Below are 17188 nucleotides of genomic sequence, written 5' to 3'. Positions count from 1 at the left end.
TTGTGAGGCCTAAGTTGCTGTAAACGCACATGAATAGCAGTTACTCGGAGACCCGATGGCCAACTGTCGGTAATTGGTAACACAGGAGTTTGTAACAAAGAAATCTTAACGGTAACCTTGCCGACTCAAACATAAATTATAAATCTTTTAAGAAGTTTAATGTCAAAGTATCGAGATCAGATAAGCAGGTAAAATTTTTATATAGGATAGACAGGATAACATCAATAGACATTCACTTTTCAAGGGGGATAGAAACTTAAACACTTATAAAATTGAACATATTTGTTGCCGTAAATATTTATTGTAAAAAATATAGCAGTTTCGCAGGAAGAATAAAGATAGTACAATTAAAATGATGCAAATTTAATGAGAACGCCGAAGATTACATTGAGATATATACAAAATGAGCTTAATTTAATCGATAATGATAAATGAAATCGTAAGAAACACGAGTAACTGGGTGCTATTGTTGATCGTGTATGCTATATACATGTACGCAACGTAAAAAATATCCTACTTAGAATTTAAGAAGCTAATGTAACAAAATCTTATTATCTGTACTTCTTCTGATTGGAAGACGTACCAAATAATAAAATAATATATTTGTATAATTGTTTCGTTGCATACATACGATTAGAATTGTAACCCTGACGTAAGAAGATTTCAACGAATTAAAAAAATTCTCTGCTTTCACGATGGTGATACATTGAAGCACATACAGTTTAATAAGCGGCTTAATAACTGTATCCTATGTATATCCCTATACAAATATCTCTATAGCGTTTACGTATCAATAAACTGTGAATATTAACATGTAACAGTATAAAACTGTTTCTCTGCAGCAAACATCACATTTTTTTGCTACTTTTTCTCAATTTTCATCACGCTTAATGATATTTTATTTCTACGCATAACAAATATGGCTGCGGTTGGTGAAAACACTCGAAAGTAAACCGCAGAACACATTCTATGATTAAATATAAACAATATACCGTACAATCTATAGAAAAGACTACCAGTCTCTTCGTAATCTGCTCGATAGCAGTACATAATTGAAATGTGATAAACGTTTAAGTAAATAAATATTAAGCGGGATCCTTAGGAAATAAGAAGGTAACAGCTTATACCTGCCGCGATAACCGAAAGCAAAAATTACATAGGAAGAAATTAGTATTATGAAAAAAACTTCGTAGAAAATGTTTCCTATGTGAAAAAGATATTTGTTTAAACGTTTGTTAATATCTGTTCAACGTAATATAGATTATATGATAAATTACAACGTTAAATATATAGAAAATATCGATAATGAAGTTCTCATTTAATGAGTAATCCAAATTATTTAACGATACCACCGTGATCGTTTCTTTTGTATTAAATATAGTATAAGAAAAAACAAAGAAAAAGAGAAAGAATAGAGTATTCATACAACGATCTCACACGATTTAGACAAAATAGGTTTCCTATATAGTTTAATTTACATTTAAAAATTACGTTAGAATAAACAAATTTGACCTATAGTAAGTAATACAAGTCACACAGAGACGCGAATTTCCCGATTCGTCCGGTGTAGTTATAATGCAATCACTTTTCTCTATTAGTGTTTGATAAGTATAAAATATATAAATTTCTGCTACCTCTGTATATCTTGTCATATTTATCATTACGTACAGCTAACATGTAACATTGTTTTTTCATTTTCTATTATATAACCATTATAAGATGTATTATATAAATATTTTATAAACGTAGTAGTAATGTTACATTATTTACAAACATATGATTGAAGTCTGCTTAGAGATAGAGAACTTAATAATCCGAAATATTTTCCCTTGCATTTTTTGTTTATTTGAAATCCGAACTTAATGTAGCAATTTGGATTTGTATTATTACTTTCATAAAAAAAAAAAAAAAAAAACTAATAGAAGGACAAATTAGTTCCACAAGTTTTTAGAAGTAAAAGTATTATGGACCATACCACGTGGCTTTTGTAATTCGTGAAAATCTGTAGTTTCCATTCACTGTACTTTACAGAAACGTATATTACACTATCATACCGTAAAATAACTGTTCCTATGTTATAAATCATTTGAATATCATATTAAATGTACAATAAATGTCCCTTTTCTTTCTAATTTCTTATTACTCGAATTCAGCCGCTAGAATGTGGCGTTTTATAAATATGTATTATATATCGTACATTTGGCATTTAATAAATCTATTGTACCTCTTGACAGCATATAAGTACAGGGAGGAGTGTTTTCTTTTGTTTAATTATCTATTGTCTGTTTAAGTTGATCTAAATTCTTTTTCCGTCCAGTAACATGATAAATACTATTAAAAAATCTTATTAACCATGCACGTAAAAATGCCACACTCTAAACACAATAGTTTACATTTGTACTTGTTATAAATCATACATGAGGAGTATTTATAAATGCTCGTTAAATATTGTTTATCCTTACATATGTTCATTGATACGTAATGTATTAACAAGAGAATGTATATGCAATATGTCATGTAATTCAATCTAGGTTCAATAAATATGATTCAATAGATTTAATAGATGGCATATCGAACAGGATGTAGAAAACTGCTGGTGTTAATAAAAACATTCAAATCAATGTTAGGAAGTATCATTTCCTTGGTATTTTTTCTTAATGTATGAAATATGAGAATGAAAATGAATCATATACGCACATAATGACTAAAAAAATTGCGTGATCACATATTATCACGGTTTTTTTACAAATATAGTTATTATAGACTAAATTTCTAATTCATACCTTAAGAGATTAATATACCTTCTTCTGGAATTATATTTTCTAATGGTATGGATTCCGCGAATCCACGAGCTATTAATTCATCGGCGAGGGATATCACCTGCGATACATAACAAATTCAACAAACTCATTAATTCGAAAAAAATAATTAGTTATGTTATAACAAACTCATACAAATATTTATATTTTTAATCAATAAAAAGACCTTAAAAATTTTGTTACAAAACTAGCGTTTGCTTACCCCATGTTTCTGAATATTAAGATAGAGACTAATATATGTGTTTGTATTGATGTAACCTTCTATTTGAGCTTGACCAACAATTCCGGTACACATCTGAGCAACTGTATTATAAGCTTCTTGATTCCATTCACCTGTACATAATTAACAATTTATATATGTATATGAAAAATTGCACACGGAAATGCAGGAATGTGCGTACCATCTTTTGGTTGTACATTTGCCAGGAATATTTCAATTGCTTGAAACGGTAACGTAAGATAATCTGACCTAATTTTCCTCATTTCTGAACTACTAAACACCCAATAACCACCGTGATCAACAAGTCGTACTAAATGCTGTTCGCCATGAGGATCTGGCTGTTCGACATATACTCTGACCCACGTATTATACCATTTTGCAACTAAGATCATACCACCTATAAATTGAATAAAGAAAGAATATTTGAGAAATTTTATTACAGCTAAATGGAAAGAAAAAACAATCATAGAAATACGATATAAACGTACTAGTAAGTTCATCTGGAGCTGATGGCGACTCCGTCGTGTTATATAACTGTGTCATCCTTTCATCTAAAATCCGTAGGGATGGATAGGTAGGATGAGTAGGAAGTTGTACAAATAATCTGTTTGGTTTCACTATGTGACATATAACAACATCATTATTGACTCCCTCCACTAATGATAACTGTCTTAATTCAGCAAACCAAGGGATATCTTCAGGTACTATTAATGGTGAAATCTGATGAAGTGTCAACTGTGGAAATTTTTTTTCTGGAAACTTTTGTCGTATCATTTCTAGAGCAACGTTTATTCCTTCTGTAGAACCTTCTATGGCACAAAGTTTTTGATCTCTCGATATAGGATGACGTTTGAGGACTATGCTTACTTCCGCTTTATGTCGAATATTTTGCAAGAAGCTTCCATGCCGACCAATTAGTCGTCCAACTAAAGATTGTGGTATACTAAATTCATATATCATTGGCATTACAGTGTCTTTTGTATGACCCTTGATACTTCCACCTACAATAAGTATGACATTGTATCAACGATATAACATCCTTAAATATAGATCATTTAATACTCATCCAATGTTTACCTTTTCCACTATCTGTACTCCCCTCACTTCTTGCTTCATCTGTGACACTGCCTTCTAAGACACCAGAAACTGGACTATGGTTAGCAGAATCTCTTTCGGATAATGTTCGAGCTTTCGGATGTTTAACATTATCTTTCAGTGGCGTGGAAACAGATGGTTCTTCGCTTGGTAGATAATTACATTCATTGTTTGTATTATTCTCTTCGTTTTGATTGACAACTTCTATTGATTTATTCTCAGGCGCTAACTTTTGTTCTTCTTCCTCGATGATATTTTCAAATATCTTTAATACTTTATCATCAGAATCAGCGGCTTCTTCCAAGGAGGAAGCACCTCTACTCTTGGCAACCATATCGAAATTGCTTATTATTGGGTTACTACCTAATTGTATTTCCATTTTTGACGAGGTATCTACGAAACTGTACCATACTTCACCGTCATCATTAGGAGGAGTTCTAGAATGCCCAGAAATACACGGCGAGCCAGACCTTTTTTGCGGAATATCTAAATTTTCGCTTGTTTTTCTAGGGATAGAAACAATCTCTTCTACCCGTATGTCTTCTACCTGTTGATTAGGAGGACTCAATGAGCAGGATTCATTATTTTGTATGCCAGAATCATGAAGGCTTGAATTAGAATCTGACGAAGCAATCTCCTGATCAGTACTATTCTCTTTGCTATGACAGTTTTTATTTATTCCACCTGGATCAGCTCTGTCTGCTTGACGCCGTTTGTACCACAATATACCAATTATAAGAGCAAAAGCAGGGAAAGTCCACTTTACCATTTGAGTATGAGTAGCGAACATTTTTCCAATCCACCGTAGCTGTTGATGTTAAGGACCTTTTCACACTGAAAATAAATATAATGCATAATTAAAACGTGTACTAATAAAAAATCTAAAAATTGTAAATTAAACATAATGATTATGAACGATAGATTAGAGTGACAAATTATTACTATGCAACAAATTATACAATCATCTAAAATATTGTAATCAGTTTGATAAATTTTATTTTAACACGCGATACGTTGTTAGCATCACGTTTTTTAGCTCGTTATATTTTTAAATTACGATAAAACCGCCACATTACAGCGAGCGCGCAAAGTCGATGAAATTCAATTCTTATTCAGACTCTCGTCTTACTCGGTTTCCTTTGTTAATTACCGTTTCACAAGCGTAACTTCCGGTCACAACTGTATTCGTTCGAATAGCTTAATTAAGAGTACAGACACTGTATACAAACAAACGACTTGTTCTTCAAATATAAAAAATTCATTGTCATATCCAATAAGACCAAGATTAAATACTCTCGAAATCTACTCGTTCTTGTACACTTTTAAGATAATACGAGGATTAATATCGAATCTTAAATCACCATTTAATTATACATAAGGCACAACATCAATTATAATTTAAATACAGGCAAAAACATATAAGAAGTTCATTCAATAAATTAATTAACATATATACGCACAAATATGCTACATGCTTATCTATTAACATCCCTTTGAAAATCAAAAAATTAGTAAAAGTAATATACAATAAGACAAGTTTTTAATCAGAATTGTAACTACAATGAGGATACGAAATACAAACGAAAGTTTAATTCCTTTTTATTCGAAGGAAAGTTTCGAATAGAATTTAAGTGTGAAGTGAATTTAAATTATAATTTCCGAGGCTGCTAGTAAATAAAAAACCGATATGTGAGTTCATTCATTGAATATTTTATCAATCAAAATTTTCATCGCCTCGTGTAATTTTCATCAAATAAAAAGTCGGGTTGACTCAGCATTTAAAATGTATAGAATGTTCCAAAATATGACACGCTATACGATTGTATCGAAACACGTGGTTTATATATGGAACGTACAGAACATCCTAATTTCATACTATAAACTCGCTATGTACCGCACACTTCAAAATATATAACACAAACAAAAATTATACAGAATGTTTCAAAAAAAGAAAAAAAAAAAAGAAAAACACCGTACATATTGAAAATGTACGTCAAATCTCGTAACATATTCTCATTACATATTATATTCATAATACGTTTCTTTAAGAAGCTTCAATTTTGCTCGAACTGTATCACGTACTTTGAGACACTCTGTATAGTGCATTCACCCTCGCTTGATACAGGCTTGTAGTTCCCATCTGTGATACCTGAAGTTCAGAGAAAGCATCCGTGTCATTTTCACAATTTAATAAAATTAAATGGAACTAAAATAGCGAGTCTAACACAAAGAATTTTCAATTTCTCAAAGACAACAATACGATGAATGAATTAGATCGAACGTAAATTGTAGACATATGTGATGGTAATCTGTTTCTCCCAGTTTTACCAAATTTTCTTATATGAAACAATTAGAACATACAATTTTCATTGTTTCTTCATATTTTGAAAAAATCATACGATATAAAGTAACTTCAGATATAATCTCACAAGTAAATATTTTACGTTGAATCTGATTAGAATAAATTTCTTCGACTTTTGGCGATGTATGAAACACGAATTCAGTATAATTCCATGGAACTCCAAGGCACCAAACGAGCAGTCCTCTAACGACGAAGGTCAGATTTACGACTCACCGATATTACGTCCATTCTTATTTCCATCTGTGATCGTTCGACACTTTCATAAAGCCGTTTACTCGCTTGGAAAATGGACGCGCAGGTATACAGACCGGCAAAACGGACGCACAGGTATACAGACCGGCAAAATGAACGAACCAGTGAAAATCAAAAGTTCCGATAGGCGACCTGAAATTAACAAGCGATTCGAAGACACTATTGCTAACACGTCCAACGCGGTACTGCGGTTTGTGGAACGATCACGGCTTTCAGCACGTGGTTGCCTCTGAAGAGGCCAGTTCAACTGGAACCGCTAGCAAATGCGCAGACGCGATTACGTTAAGGGGCGTTCACACGATGACGGTACTGATAATGTTCACGAATTCTTTTCCTTTCTATTTTTCCTTTCTTTCAATTTTTTATAACGTCAAATCGAGTGAAATTGTAGCAGTGAAATCGTGATTGTAATATTTAGGTTGGATTAGAAGTATCGAATATAGAAGAGCAGAATTTAATTTTAGAAAATGGTTTGTTCGTGAGTGAATAGTTACGGAAGCGGTTTGAATTACAGGAGTAACTTATTTCGAAGAGTAGCACCGCCAATTTACACTACTTATTCGCAGATTGAAATGTTACTTGCTATTAAACTGTCTATCGGGCAGCACATGTCAAAGTTTTCGAAATATATTATCTGTTATTATGGACAATTTGTATCTTCCGATGATAACGATTCGCCTAATAATTTGGCACTATGAAAGATTATAATTTCCCGAATTTTGCACCGTAGAAATAGCGTAATATACGCGTCGCAGTTATAGAGCGGCGCGTCCACGCTTTTGTGCAATATGATTCAGAGAGTTATCCTATCCTGTTTATCGCGGAATCTTCGCCGAAAGTAAAAGGATTAAAATTGACGATGAAACGAAGGAATTGCGCAACGTCGCGTAAAATCACAAGTTTCTATCATAAGAGCTAGCATAAGATACAGAGTATCAGGCGAGTGTAATTTCCACAAGTGGAAACCGGTGACTTTTAAGATATTCAGACTATCCATCGTAAAAAAAGACGTATTTCTTAATCGAAAAAAGTTTCTCGATTTAAAAATACGATAAACGAAGCTAAAACTTGTGAAATGGAAGAAACTCATGTTCCTTTTACTTGATAAAAATACACGTGACTAAACATTTTCACTTTTTTAATTAAAATTTTTTGAAATGAGGAAATTTGGAATAGTGAAAATTAGAAATGTGGAGAAACGATTACGCGACACATATGATAGATAATGCGTCTGTTTCTTACGTCACACAAACATTTCGCTAGCATTGATTCGTGTAACGATCGAAAATGTATACTGCTGAACGAATACGATCTACGCTCATTCCTGCGTTTCAAATTCCAACGTAAGGCGCGAAGAAAAATTGAACATGGCGCATCTACAAATGTAGCATATTCGATGGCATATTAGATTTTTGACCTCGACTAAGCTTGAATATTGCACCATTGTGCGAAGACATTTTTGGAAACTGATAACTATACCACAATTCTATTAATGGCAACTATAGAGAGTATAGTATTTATAAAATGTCGAAAATGAATGTAATTATAGCGTGATTAATAACGCGGCGCGCGACTATGATTCATATGGCGATATTAACCATAAATCTGTTAATTGTAACTATGATATGACATTACTATATAATTTTAGTTTGGTTTTTATAACATTTCGTAAATTACAGCTATAGTAATAAATAGCACGGTGCGTAACTATAATTCATATAGTAATTATTGTATAACTATAGCGGTATTTATAACACAGCAATGACAATTTTATTTTTATATACACCAGGCGCTTATAATAGCACGTTATCATCATAGTGGCATAGTTACAGTATGGTAATTATACAGGGCGGTTGGTAACTGGTGGTACAAGCGGAAAGGGGGTGATTCTACGCGAAAAAAGAAGTGGAAAATATAGAATAACAATTTTTCGTTCGAGGCTTTGTTTTCGAGAAAATCGACTTTGAATTTTGGCTCGGTACGCCTGCACTTTATCACGTCTCGTTAGAACGGATCTCACTGTAGATCGTTGTCTCGATGGAAAAATTAAAAAAAAAATAAAAGAAAAATTTTTTTTTAATTTTTATTCTATATTTTCGACTTCTTTTTTCGCATAGAATCACCCCCTTTCCGCTTGTACCACCAGTTGCCAACCACCCTGTATAGTAGTCAGTTAACAAAACGTGGTAATAGATTTTAATATCTTATTGTGCTATCGCTATACCATTACTATATGTATTACAGTAGCATAGTTGCACTCTGGTATAACACCAGCGCAACATAGAGCTAGTACGAGTATCGATATTGTAATTCACAATTACATTATAACTATGGTATAGTATAGTTCATAATAAAGTGATAATACAATTTTTGAATTTTTCTATTACGTATAGCAAACTGTCAAACTCTATTATTGTTATTCACGCGTTATATATATGTACATATATTTTCTCCTTGGCACAATTTTTTAATGGCATAGCTGATACCATCTAAATCGGTCGTGCGCTATCTTGAACTTTTTTACGATACCGATCTTTCATCTAATCGAAAGTTGTTTTAGAGGTATATAATCGATAGTAACCTTTTTAAGCATCAAACTAGAAAATTGGCAAAACACCGCCTACATATATATTCACTTCATTATAGAATTTATTACTAGTTTCTTGGCAACGTCTGACTGATGTATTACTAGAAATATGTATGTAGCCGCCAAGCAAATGTAGCAGTATCTCTTAATAAATTTCCAAATTTATTATTGGCCACAGAAACCGAAAGGTTTGCCTATCTACTGGCATTTTCAAATGCCCGTTAAAAATACACGAGTTTTCATTGAGCGTTAAACACTATCAAAATCCCTGCGATACGTTACGAGAACTACGATTCATCCACGTATACCAACAGTTTTATAAGAAATTCAATGTTTCCCTGCGATCCAACCGTCGAGAGTAAAACAGCCGCACCGTCTTTAACGATAACGGACGCCGAATAACACGAACGAACGAAAGAAACGGTTCGCGAATTATCATCGAGCATTTTCATCAGGAAGACAACTTCAAAGGCTGCTTAATCTCTTTCGACACACAGAGTGTACAAGAAGTAAGAGAGGAGAAATTGGCCAAGCAAAAAAGATTTGCTGAAGCAAAAAAACGACTTGAGCTGTTATTCGTGCTGCCCGAAAGAGAGAGGAGGGATACATACTGGACAAACCGAACGGGGAAAAAAAGAAAAATTAAATTAAAATCAAACCGGTAACGGAGATCGGATCGGTGAGTAGTCGCTCTCTGTCGCGAACTGGGTTACGCGCCACAATTTAACTTCCGAGACAAAATCCTTAGAGAATCCACAAACCACACTAAGGCGTGTATCGATCGTTTCGACAATTCACCAAACGCACGACTGCCGAACGAACCCTAAGAGACGTATACGAATAACCGTTTGCCCCCCTCCTCTCCCCTCTAGGGGCTCACCGATGGTCAAAAACCATTGAACATAAGATTAGCCAGGTATTCGACACTTCACAAATGGGCAACCTTTTGTGCGTCTTGTTAATTGCATGCTTCGAAACATTCCCAACGAACAGCAGAAACAGTTAGAAACATTTTGTTCACATCGGCCACTTCTTCAAGAAACATAGAACAGCAATAAAAAGTTGCTCTTTGTTGGTTCGGTGAAGATCCGGCTTATGATACACACTAGACGTTACTAGTCTATTCGACATGCTTGCTTAATGCCTTTAAAATCAGTTCTGATTGATTCGAGTTATTAATTTCGAAGACAGATATTATCTCGAACACCCGGTTGCGAGGATATCTGGATCGCGGATGTTGTATCTAGGTCCTCTTTGTCATTTCTCCACGATACAACCGAGCCGTGTTTGTAAGGTGCTTTCATCTTAAAATAATGCATGCAATCGTGACTATCACATCGATGACAAAGGAGGAGCGCGCGTCGTAATTACGAATCGAGATGGACGTGCTGTTTGTAAGCGCCACTTAAAATTTCGTGCATTAGTTTTATCAGTGGACAGAGAGGGAGACACCCGTCCACGAGTGGACAGATTTTATCCGGCAAGATAGTTACACACTGGGGACAGTATAGAAATGCGAGAGACAGAGGTGACCGCGACGGTTCAACGTGCTCTTGGAATGTCCAACCTGCACGCGCAGAGAGAACGATGAAGTAACCGAGCATGGGTAACGAGTAACGAGTATTGCGAGAAAGGAGAACGAAAAGAGGAAGAGGAACCCGCGAGAAGAACGATGAAACGTGCAACAAAAAGGGATACAAAAGAGATCCTGCTGTTCGCGTGAAACACGTTTTCGTACGAAACTTTCCTTCCAGCACCCTCTGTGGGAAATGTGCGAATCAATCGTTCGAACAGTTACAGAGTAACGTTCAGATATTTCGGATAAAATTTCAATTTAGGGACGCACCACATTACAGATCGAGAATCGATCGAGTAGTACATGCACTCTGTTGCAAAATTGTTGTATCATTACGACGTGACGTAAAAGGAATTGCAGTCGATAACGGACCAAAATTGAAGTACTATTAAGTAAGTGTTAACTGCTACATCGAGATGTGATATTTAAAATGTTGTGGAATATTTACGTTCCGTTATTTATCACTTTATATTATAAATGTATAAAATGTCAAGATACGGATAAAATGTCATAAATAAAATTAAATTCGTTGCATATGTGTTGATTAATCTGTGGCTACCCTTAACCTCCGATTTAATCGAAGACCTGTTAACAACATTTCGTATCGCTATAGATTAGACACTTTGTGTTTACATTGTATCCTATAGTACTGATAATAAACTCATCCATCAGTGAATTCAAGGAAACGTACAAATCTAAGTTATCCAACATAAAAGTGACCTTGCAGAAATGTTCACTTAGAATTTTGATTAAAATAAATTAAAAAGTATTTTTCACTTTTAGATACTAATTAATATTACAAATTATATAGAAAAAGTGAAATACTACATTCTAACGATAGAACTAGTTGATAGATAAAATATACTTCCGTACTATTTTTGTTTATCAATCAATAATATAGCGTACAAATGGCAAATTACATTTCGATTAGCATATTTTATTTACCGACATATTTAAATTTATATCTGTGCCACAGAGTACGTGTTTCAATAATTTATTATCGAGATAAACTCGAATAGCGTCGTAAAAATAAATGAAATTTCAATTTTATTTCATACAGGTGGTCACGTGACTACGCTTGATGATTCTAACGTTATACGGAAATAACCAATGCCATACTCAGGGACAACTGCCTTAGGAGGCAACATGATCGGAAAGTGTACAAACGTATCTTAGAAATAGCACGTAACTAAAAGTGACTCTACAGTCTGTTGACCCTTTAAATGTCCGTACACACATGGAGGAACACAACACGCTATAGGTAGTGCAGACAGTATACAGTATCCTACCAAATGGCCTGCTTTCGAAATACTTTATCGATTGTTGTTAATAACTAAACAAGATAATGAAGATACAAAAATGTCGCTACAAGTATCAAACATATAGTTTCTCGACGGTAACTACACAGTCCTGTATGATCTATCAAGTACACAGATATAATTAAATCAGTGTACTTTAGCTCATACAATACATTCGTACAAGCTAAGATAAAGTACAACGGTACACGAGACAACCAAACGTATATATATAACATGGGAATTAGTACGCAGAAAGATTTAAGTTTAAGGAATGTACGTATATATAACCATCCAGGAATACGTTATTTCCAAATGTTGTGTACGACTAGAAAACTCAATCGCCATACGACGTGTGCCGATATTTCACTGTAAAGAGTGAAAGAGTAGACACGCGATTCGTACCATAGAGAAAACGAAGAGGATACCGGGTATAATGAAACAAACCGTATGTTATATATTTAAATTAGTCAATCGAATTGATATAATATGCCCATATTGTGGTCATCGGAACTCTCGCTACGCACTGTAAGGTCACATTCGGTGAAAATAATAACCTCAGTCACCACGTTCGAATCGTGTATCGGAATTTAATTGCCCGACAGATAATCGTATTGTCTTAAATGAACACCTATATTAAACACAGATTAGAAACAATTTAGGAACTCTAGAAGTTTTATATCACGGTAACTAAAAGATAACAAAGGAAAGCCGCTAGACGAGTCACAGCAGCACGAGGTTTGCAAAAATGACCGACATACCTGTATAATTACTTGTCGATCGGCGTCAATTTCTTCTCGAGTTCCTGTACGTATCTACTCAGCGATTATAATCAAGTGCCAAGAACACTGAATGATCAACTTCTCTTGAATTTCGAATAAAATCACATCACGCAACCACAATGTTTTTCCTCGCTTGTGAGAGACAATATGGCGGTACAAATTCGGGTGCAGCATGTCCGGCACGATACGATCGCAGCGCCGTACAGTGAAAAGAAAACGATTCGATATTGGCGCCAAACTACTAATGATTTCAAATTTTCATGATGACGAAAAATTCAGAAATTCTAGATTCAAACAGTTTAAAAAGTTGATACAGAGATTCTTTATTATATAAAAAAGTAACTTGATGATAAATAGTCAATATTTAGTTTGTAGAAAAAGATGGATAACCGTTATATTGTCATGCACTGCCATCTCGTGACAGTACATTGATATTATTGCAATCATGTGGCGTCATGTATCAATCGACAAAGACACACACGTGGTTTCTGTATAAATAGTCGTTGGTAATGTAGTTTTCTACAGCTTATGTAGTGTACTGCATACGATAAAAGGATACATTTATGTGAAAGTACAATTGTTTCCTTTAAGATGGCAGACTGTCTGGTTTGAAAACGTGGGAACGTTCAAACATCGCATAATAAAATATGTACAAAACAGAAGTAAATGTATGATAAATTATTCGTAGAAATATTTGTTTTCAACGATAGCATTTTATTAAAAAAGGAACAAATATGTAGAAAAAACATAATAACGATGTGTTTCTGCGACAAAGGAATAATCTTTAATATTGTTTTATATGAAAATTAAAAGCGCGAAAAATAAATTCAGACACAATTATGTATCTACATCTATTCAAAGAAATATCTTATTTTTAAAAATGATTTTCTATAAACTAGAAAACGTAGATCATGGGTTTGACATAGGATGACCTCGACGTTAAAATGTATACGCATTGGTAACTTTAACGAGCCTCGCTCTATGACTCTAAAATGTTTCTAATGTATGCAGACTTCATAGAGCTCTTATTATCAATTTTACCATAAGAATTATGTGATTTCATATGAAAGAAGTACCTCGTGACACTTACATGTATAGACCAAGCGTAAATCCTGGCAAAGGGTGGGTCGACTCATAAAAATTTAAATGATAATAGAACGGCGTGTTTTCTATTCTGCATAATATCGACGACGGTATTCTACAACGTGTATAACGTAGTGGTTATTTCGATGAGATGTCGTAGCTCGTGGCTTTAGCAGAATTGAATGATTTTCCGTATGAAAATCCGTACATTGTTATACGAAACATTTATTATTCAATCTTTAAATTTTGTAATTAACATTGAAAGTCGCCGATATTTGAAATTCTTCGTAAAATTCTATACAACAACGAACATCGAAGAAAACGATTGAATGTAAAAAGACATAGAAATTTGTAAAATAAAAGCCAATCTGCTTCGAATGAAAATTTACAAACATTCGAATGAAAATTTAACAAAACTGATTGTCACATTCGACGTACACTCGAATTCGAATTATCAGATCAGATTATGCAATAGAAGTCAGAGTCTGTCATTTCTCACTGCATGATCGATTCACTGACATCATCAGTTACTAAATTATTATGCAAGAGGATCCAGTTCATTAATCAATGCCTACTCGAGAACAGATAGGCGAAGAAAAAGATGTGACAAAACAGGGGGATAAATTCGAAAATCGACCGATAGTTCCTAAGCGTGTATAGGCGATTGCTCAGAATCTAAAGGTCCTCGGATAATCTATGAGATGGTTTGATCTGGATGTGTGGCGTCGGAACGCAAGGTTACAGCGGTCGTCGGGTCAGCAACACCACGGTCGCCCTCCTCTCACTCTCTCTCTTTCTCCCCGTTCCCTTCCTCACCTTATCATCCTTCCCTCCCTACGTTCTCCTGCCCTTCCTTCCTTCCTATCGTCTCTCCCCTCGCAGCCAGCTATATAGCAAGCCAGCCCTTCCTCTCGGTCTTTCTCCTTTATTTATCCTCGCGTTGTCCGTGTCATGTTGCGCCATCTTCGTTGTATCCGTTGCGCTTCTAATTAATAATTATTACCTACAGAAGTAAGTATTTTCCTTTTTGCGAATTTATCGACCTTATTATCGATAATCGTATCAAGCACGAATAGAGATTTTCCTGTCGTGCCGATTATTACTGTCAATTATTAATTATAGATAGAAATCTTTCCTCCAATGTATCCATCGGGATTTTTATTAACAAACGTTACAGAAATTACGTATTCGCTTAAATTCGAAATCTGAACATTTTGAAATTATTTCCTAATAAACAGTGGAAAGAAAATCCTATCTTTTATATATCTCTTCGTTTATGAAGAAATTTCTGAGTCGTCAAGTACTCGATGAATTTACACCATACGATATTTACATTCGACCTTGAGTGTCGTTTTAATTTTCCATCAGAGGCATCCAATCTGATTATTGTTGGCTCGCTAGTGCATTTAACCCTGCGATTGTTATCCAATGCGGTAGTCGAGCTGCTTGCAAACAACGCGGTGGAGGGGGTGTCTGGGTCACCCCCTTTCATGTTAGTCTGTCTGGCTGGTTGGCTGGCCGGATACCTTGCTAGGGTTCGCAACCCCAGCTTTCGTACCGGCGTTATATAGCCTATGACACCGAAATACATCGATTGTTTACATCTAGTCCACGTGCATCGATCGGCCTATTGATTAAACAACTGTAACGAGTCGGACTAATTACGAACATGGTAAAGGATTGATTCGTACCGCACCCTTCGCAAAGCTCTGATTGCTACTGTACCGTTTCCTATGCATCGATGTTAATTATCGTTGTATTATGCTTGGAAGGAAGCGGGTTCGAACGTATGTTCGCGCGAAGAAATAACGAACGACGAATAAAATATGATTGTCATAAATAAAAGTATCGATCTTTCAATGCGCGTGTCCGTGACATACAGGAACGGCAACACAAGCTTCGATATTTTATATTAAAATGTACATTAGAACTTCGTTTATTGGAACGAAATCGTAATTAATGGCCGATTAAATGGACTGCTAGCGATTGAATTCAGTTATCTGAGCGTGAACTTCGATCGTACGAACGAAAAGTAACAAGTAGTAGAGGAAATTGGAAAACTCTTATTATACGAGCTGATTGTCCATCGAGGTTGCATCCAGTTTGCTTTTATTATACAAAAATTGAATTATCTTCATCGACGAATCAACGAAAGACTCGTGCGTTGGAAGATTAAACTACGAAGTTATTTTCTGGCTGCGATAAGACGAGAAAATTGAGCGGGTTCGCCGATCACGGTACCGTGAACGATTCTTCGACGTTGATCGCCGCTTCACCGTGACGGTTTCGAACGAAAGGGAAAACCTTAGAGAAAATTTATCACTTTCGAAGCAATTGAAACAATCATCCCGTCTGCTCTCTAATAACACGAACGCCCATTAATCTTAATTAACGGAGAAAGTTTAAGGCCTAATTGCGAAACATTATGCGGGAGAGCTGTCTTGAAGCGTGTCAACCGATGGGATCGGCGATTTTCTGTTTGCACGCACCATTCTTCGATATTTGCCACTTCATTCTTTTTATCGTTAATTAGTTTAAAAATAAAATAAAAGAGACGATAGTTCTACATTTTTTCTGTTTTCTCTTTTTTCCTTTTTTTTTTATATAACTCTGTTCTAAAGTCTTTTTATTTTTTACCCCTCTTCTTTTATTATAGATGAATGCATATCGTGCGTAGGCGGTGCAACGGTTTATCAAGCAGACAGGGTTTTGCACCCCGTACCATTGACGTTGGCTAGGGTTCCAGAAGCAGCTATAGCCATGGTGGAGGGAGATCTGTCCGCTGGAGGGGGTGTCTGGGGCAATCCCCTCCAGTCTGGGGGTTCCCAAACCCAAACGCATTTCCCGGGGTTCGCAAATCTCTCGGTTGCTCGCGAACCTGGCTGAAACTTCGCCACCATGGCACAGTTTCGCCTAAAACTTCCTCTTGCTTTTCGACTCGTACCGAGCCCTGGCGAATTTTTCAAAAATTCCATCTCACCTTCGACGAACGAAAAGACGACAAATTTATTTACATATATACAGTGGCTACAAAAAGTATCTACTGTACATTTATTTACGTACTAATTAATTACGTCTAAATATATTATAATCCCGTACCATTTAGTAATACTTTCG

General features: G+C 35.0%; 1 protein-coding gene across 6 annotated transcripts; it reads right to left on the bottom strand.

Annotated features, from left to right (window-relative positions):
• Positions 1-281: 281 nt before the first annotated feature.
• On the bottom strand, positions 282-13155 carry spoon (A-kinase anchor protein spoonbill). Of its 6 annotated transcripts, XM_076617941.1 has the most exons (8): positions 9995-10158; positions 6710-6880; positions 6217-6283; positions 4117-4968; positions 3528-4040; positions 3221-3436; positions 3022-3152; positions 282-2880 (listed from the first exon to the last, which is right to left on the bottom strand). In XM_076617941.1, exons 4-8 carry the CDS (start codon positions 4922-4924, stop codon positions 2785-2787), a joined length of 1764 nt encoding a protein of 587 aa, XP_076474056.1. In that variant the 5' UTR covers positions 4925-4968; positions 6217-6283; positions 6710-6880; positions 9995-10158; the 3' UTR covers positions 282-2784. The 6 variants fall into 6 exon arrangements, with proteins under 6 accessions (XP_076474056.1, XP_033190119.1, XP_033190117.1 ...); XM_033334228.2 differs by lacking the exons at positions 6710-6880; positions 9995-10158 and adding an exon at positions 12968-13155; XM_033334226.2 differs by lacking the exons at positions 6217-6283; positions 9995-10158 and adding an exon at positions 12968-13154.
• Positions 13156-17188: the final 4033 nt, after the last annotated feature.

This window comes from Bombus vancouverensis, chromosome 4, assembly GCF_051014615.1.
Source record: "Bombus vancouverensis nearcticus chromosome 4, iyBomVanc1_principal, whole genome shotgun sequence".
Taxonomy (NCBI): domain Eukaryota; kingdom Metazoa; phylum Arthropoda; class Insecta; order Hymenoptera; family Apidae; genus Bombus; species Bombus vancouverensis.
Note: the sequence above shows the minus strand (reverse complement) of the source record. Positions and strands in the feature narration are given on the sequence as shown.

Coding starts and splice junctions, on each gene's coding strand:
- spoon (XM_033334228.2), bottom strand. CDS start 4,924: ATGTTCGCTACTCATACTCAAATGGTAAAGTGGACTTTCCCTGCTTTT. Junction 3,153..3,220: donor AAATGTACAACCAAAAGATG/GTACGCACATTC, acceptor AATTATGTACAG/GTGAATGGAATCAAGAAGCT. Junction 2,881..3,021: donor TTAATATTCAGAAACATGGG/GTAAGCAAACGC, acceptor TATGTATCGCAG/GTGATATCCCTCGCCGATGA.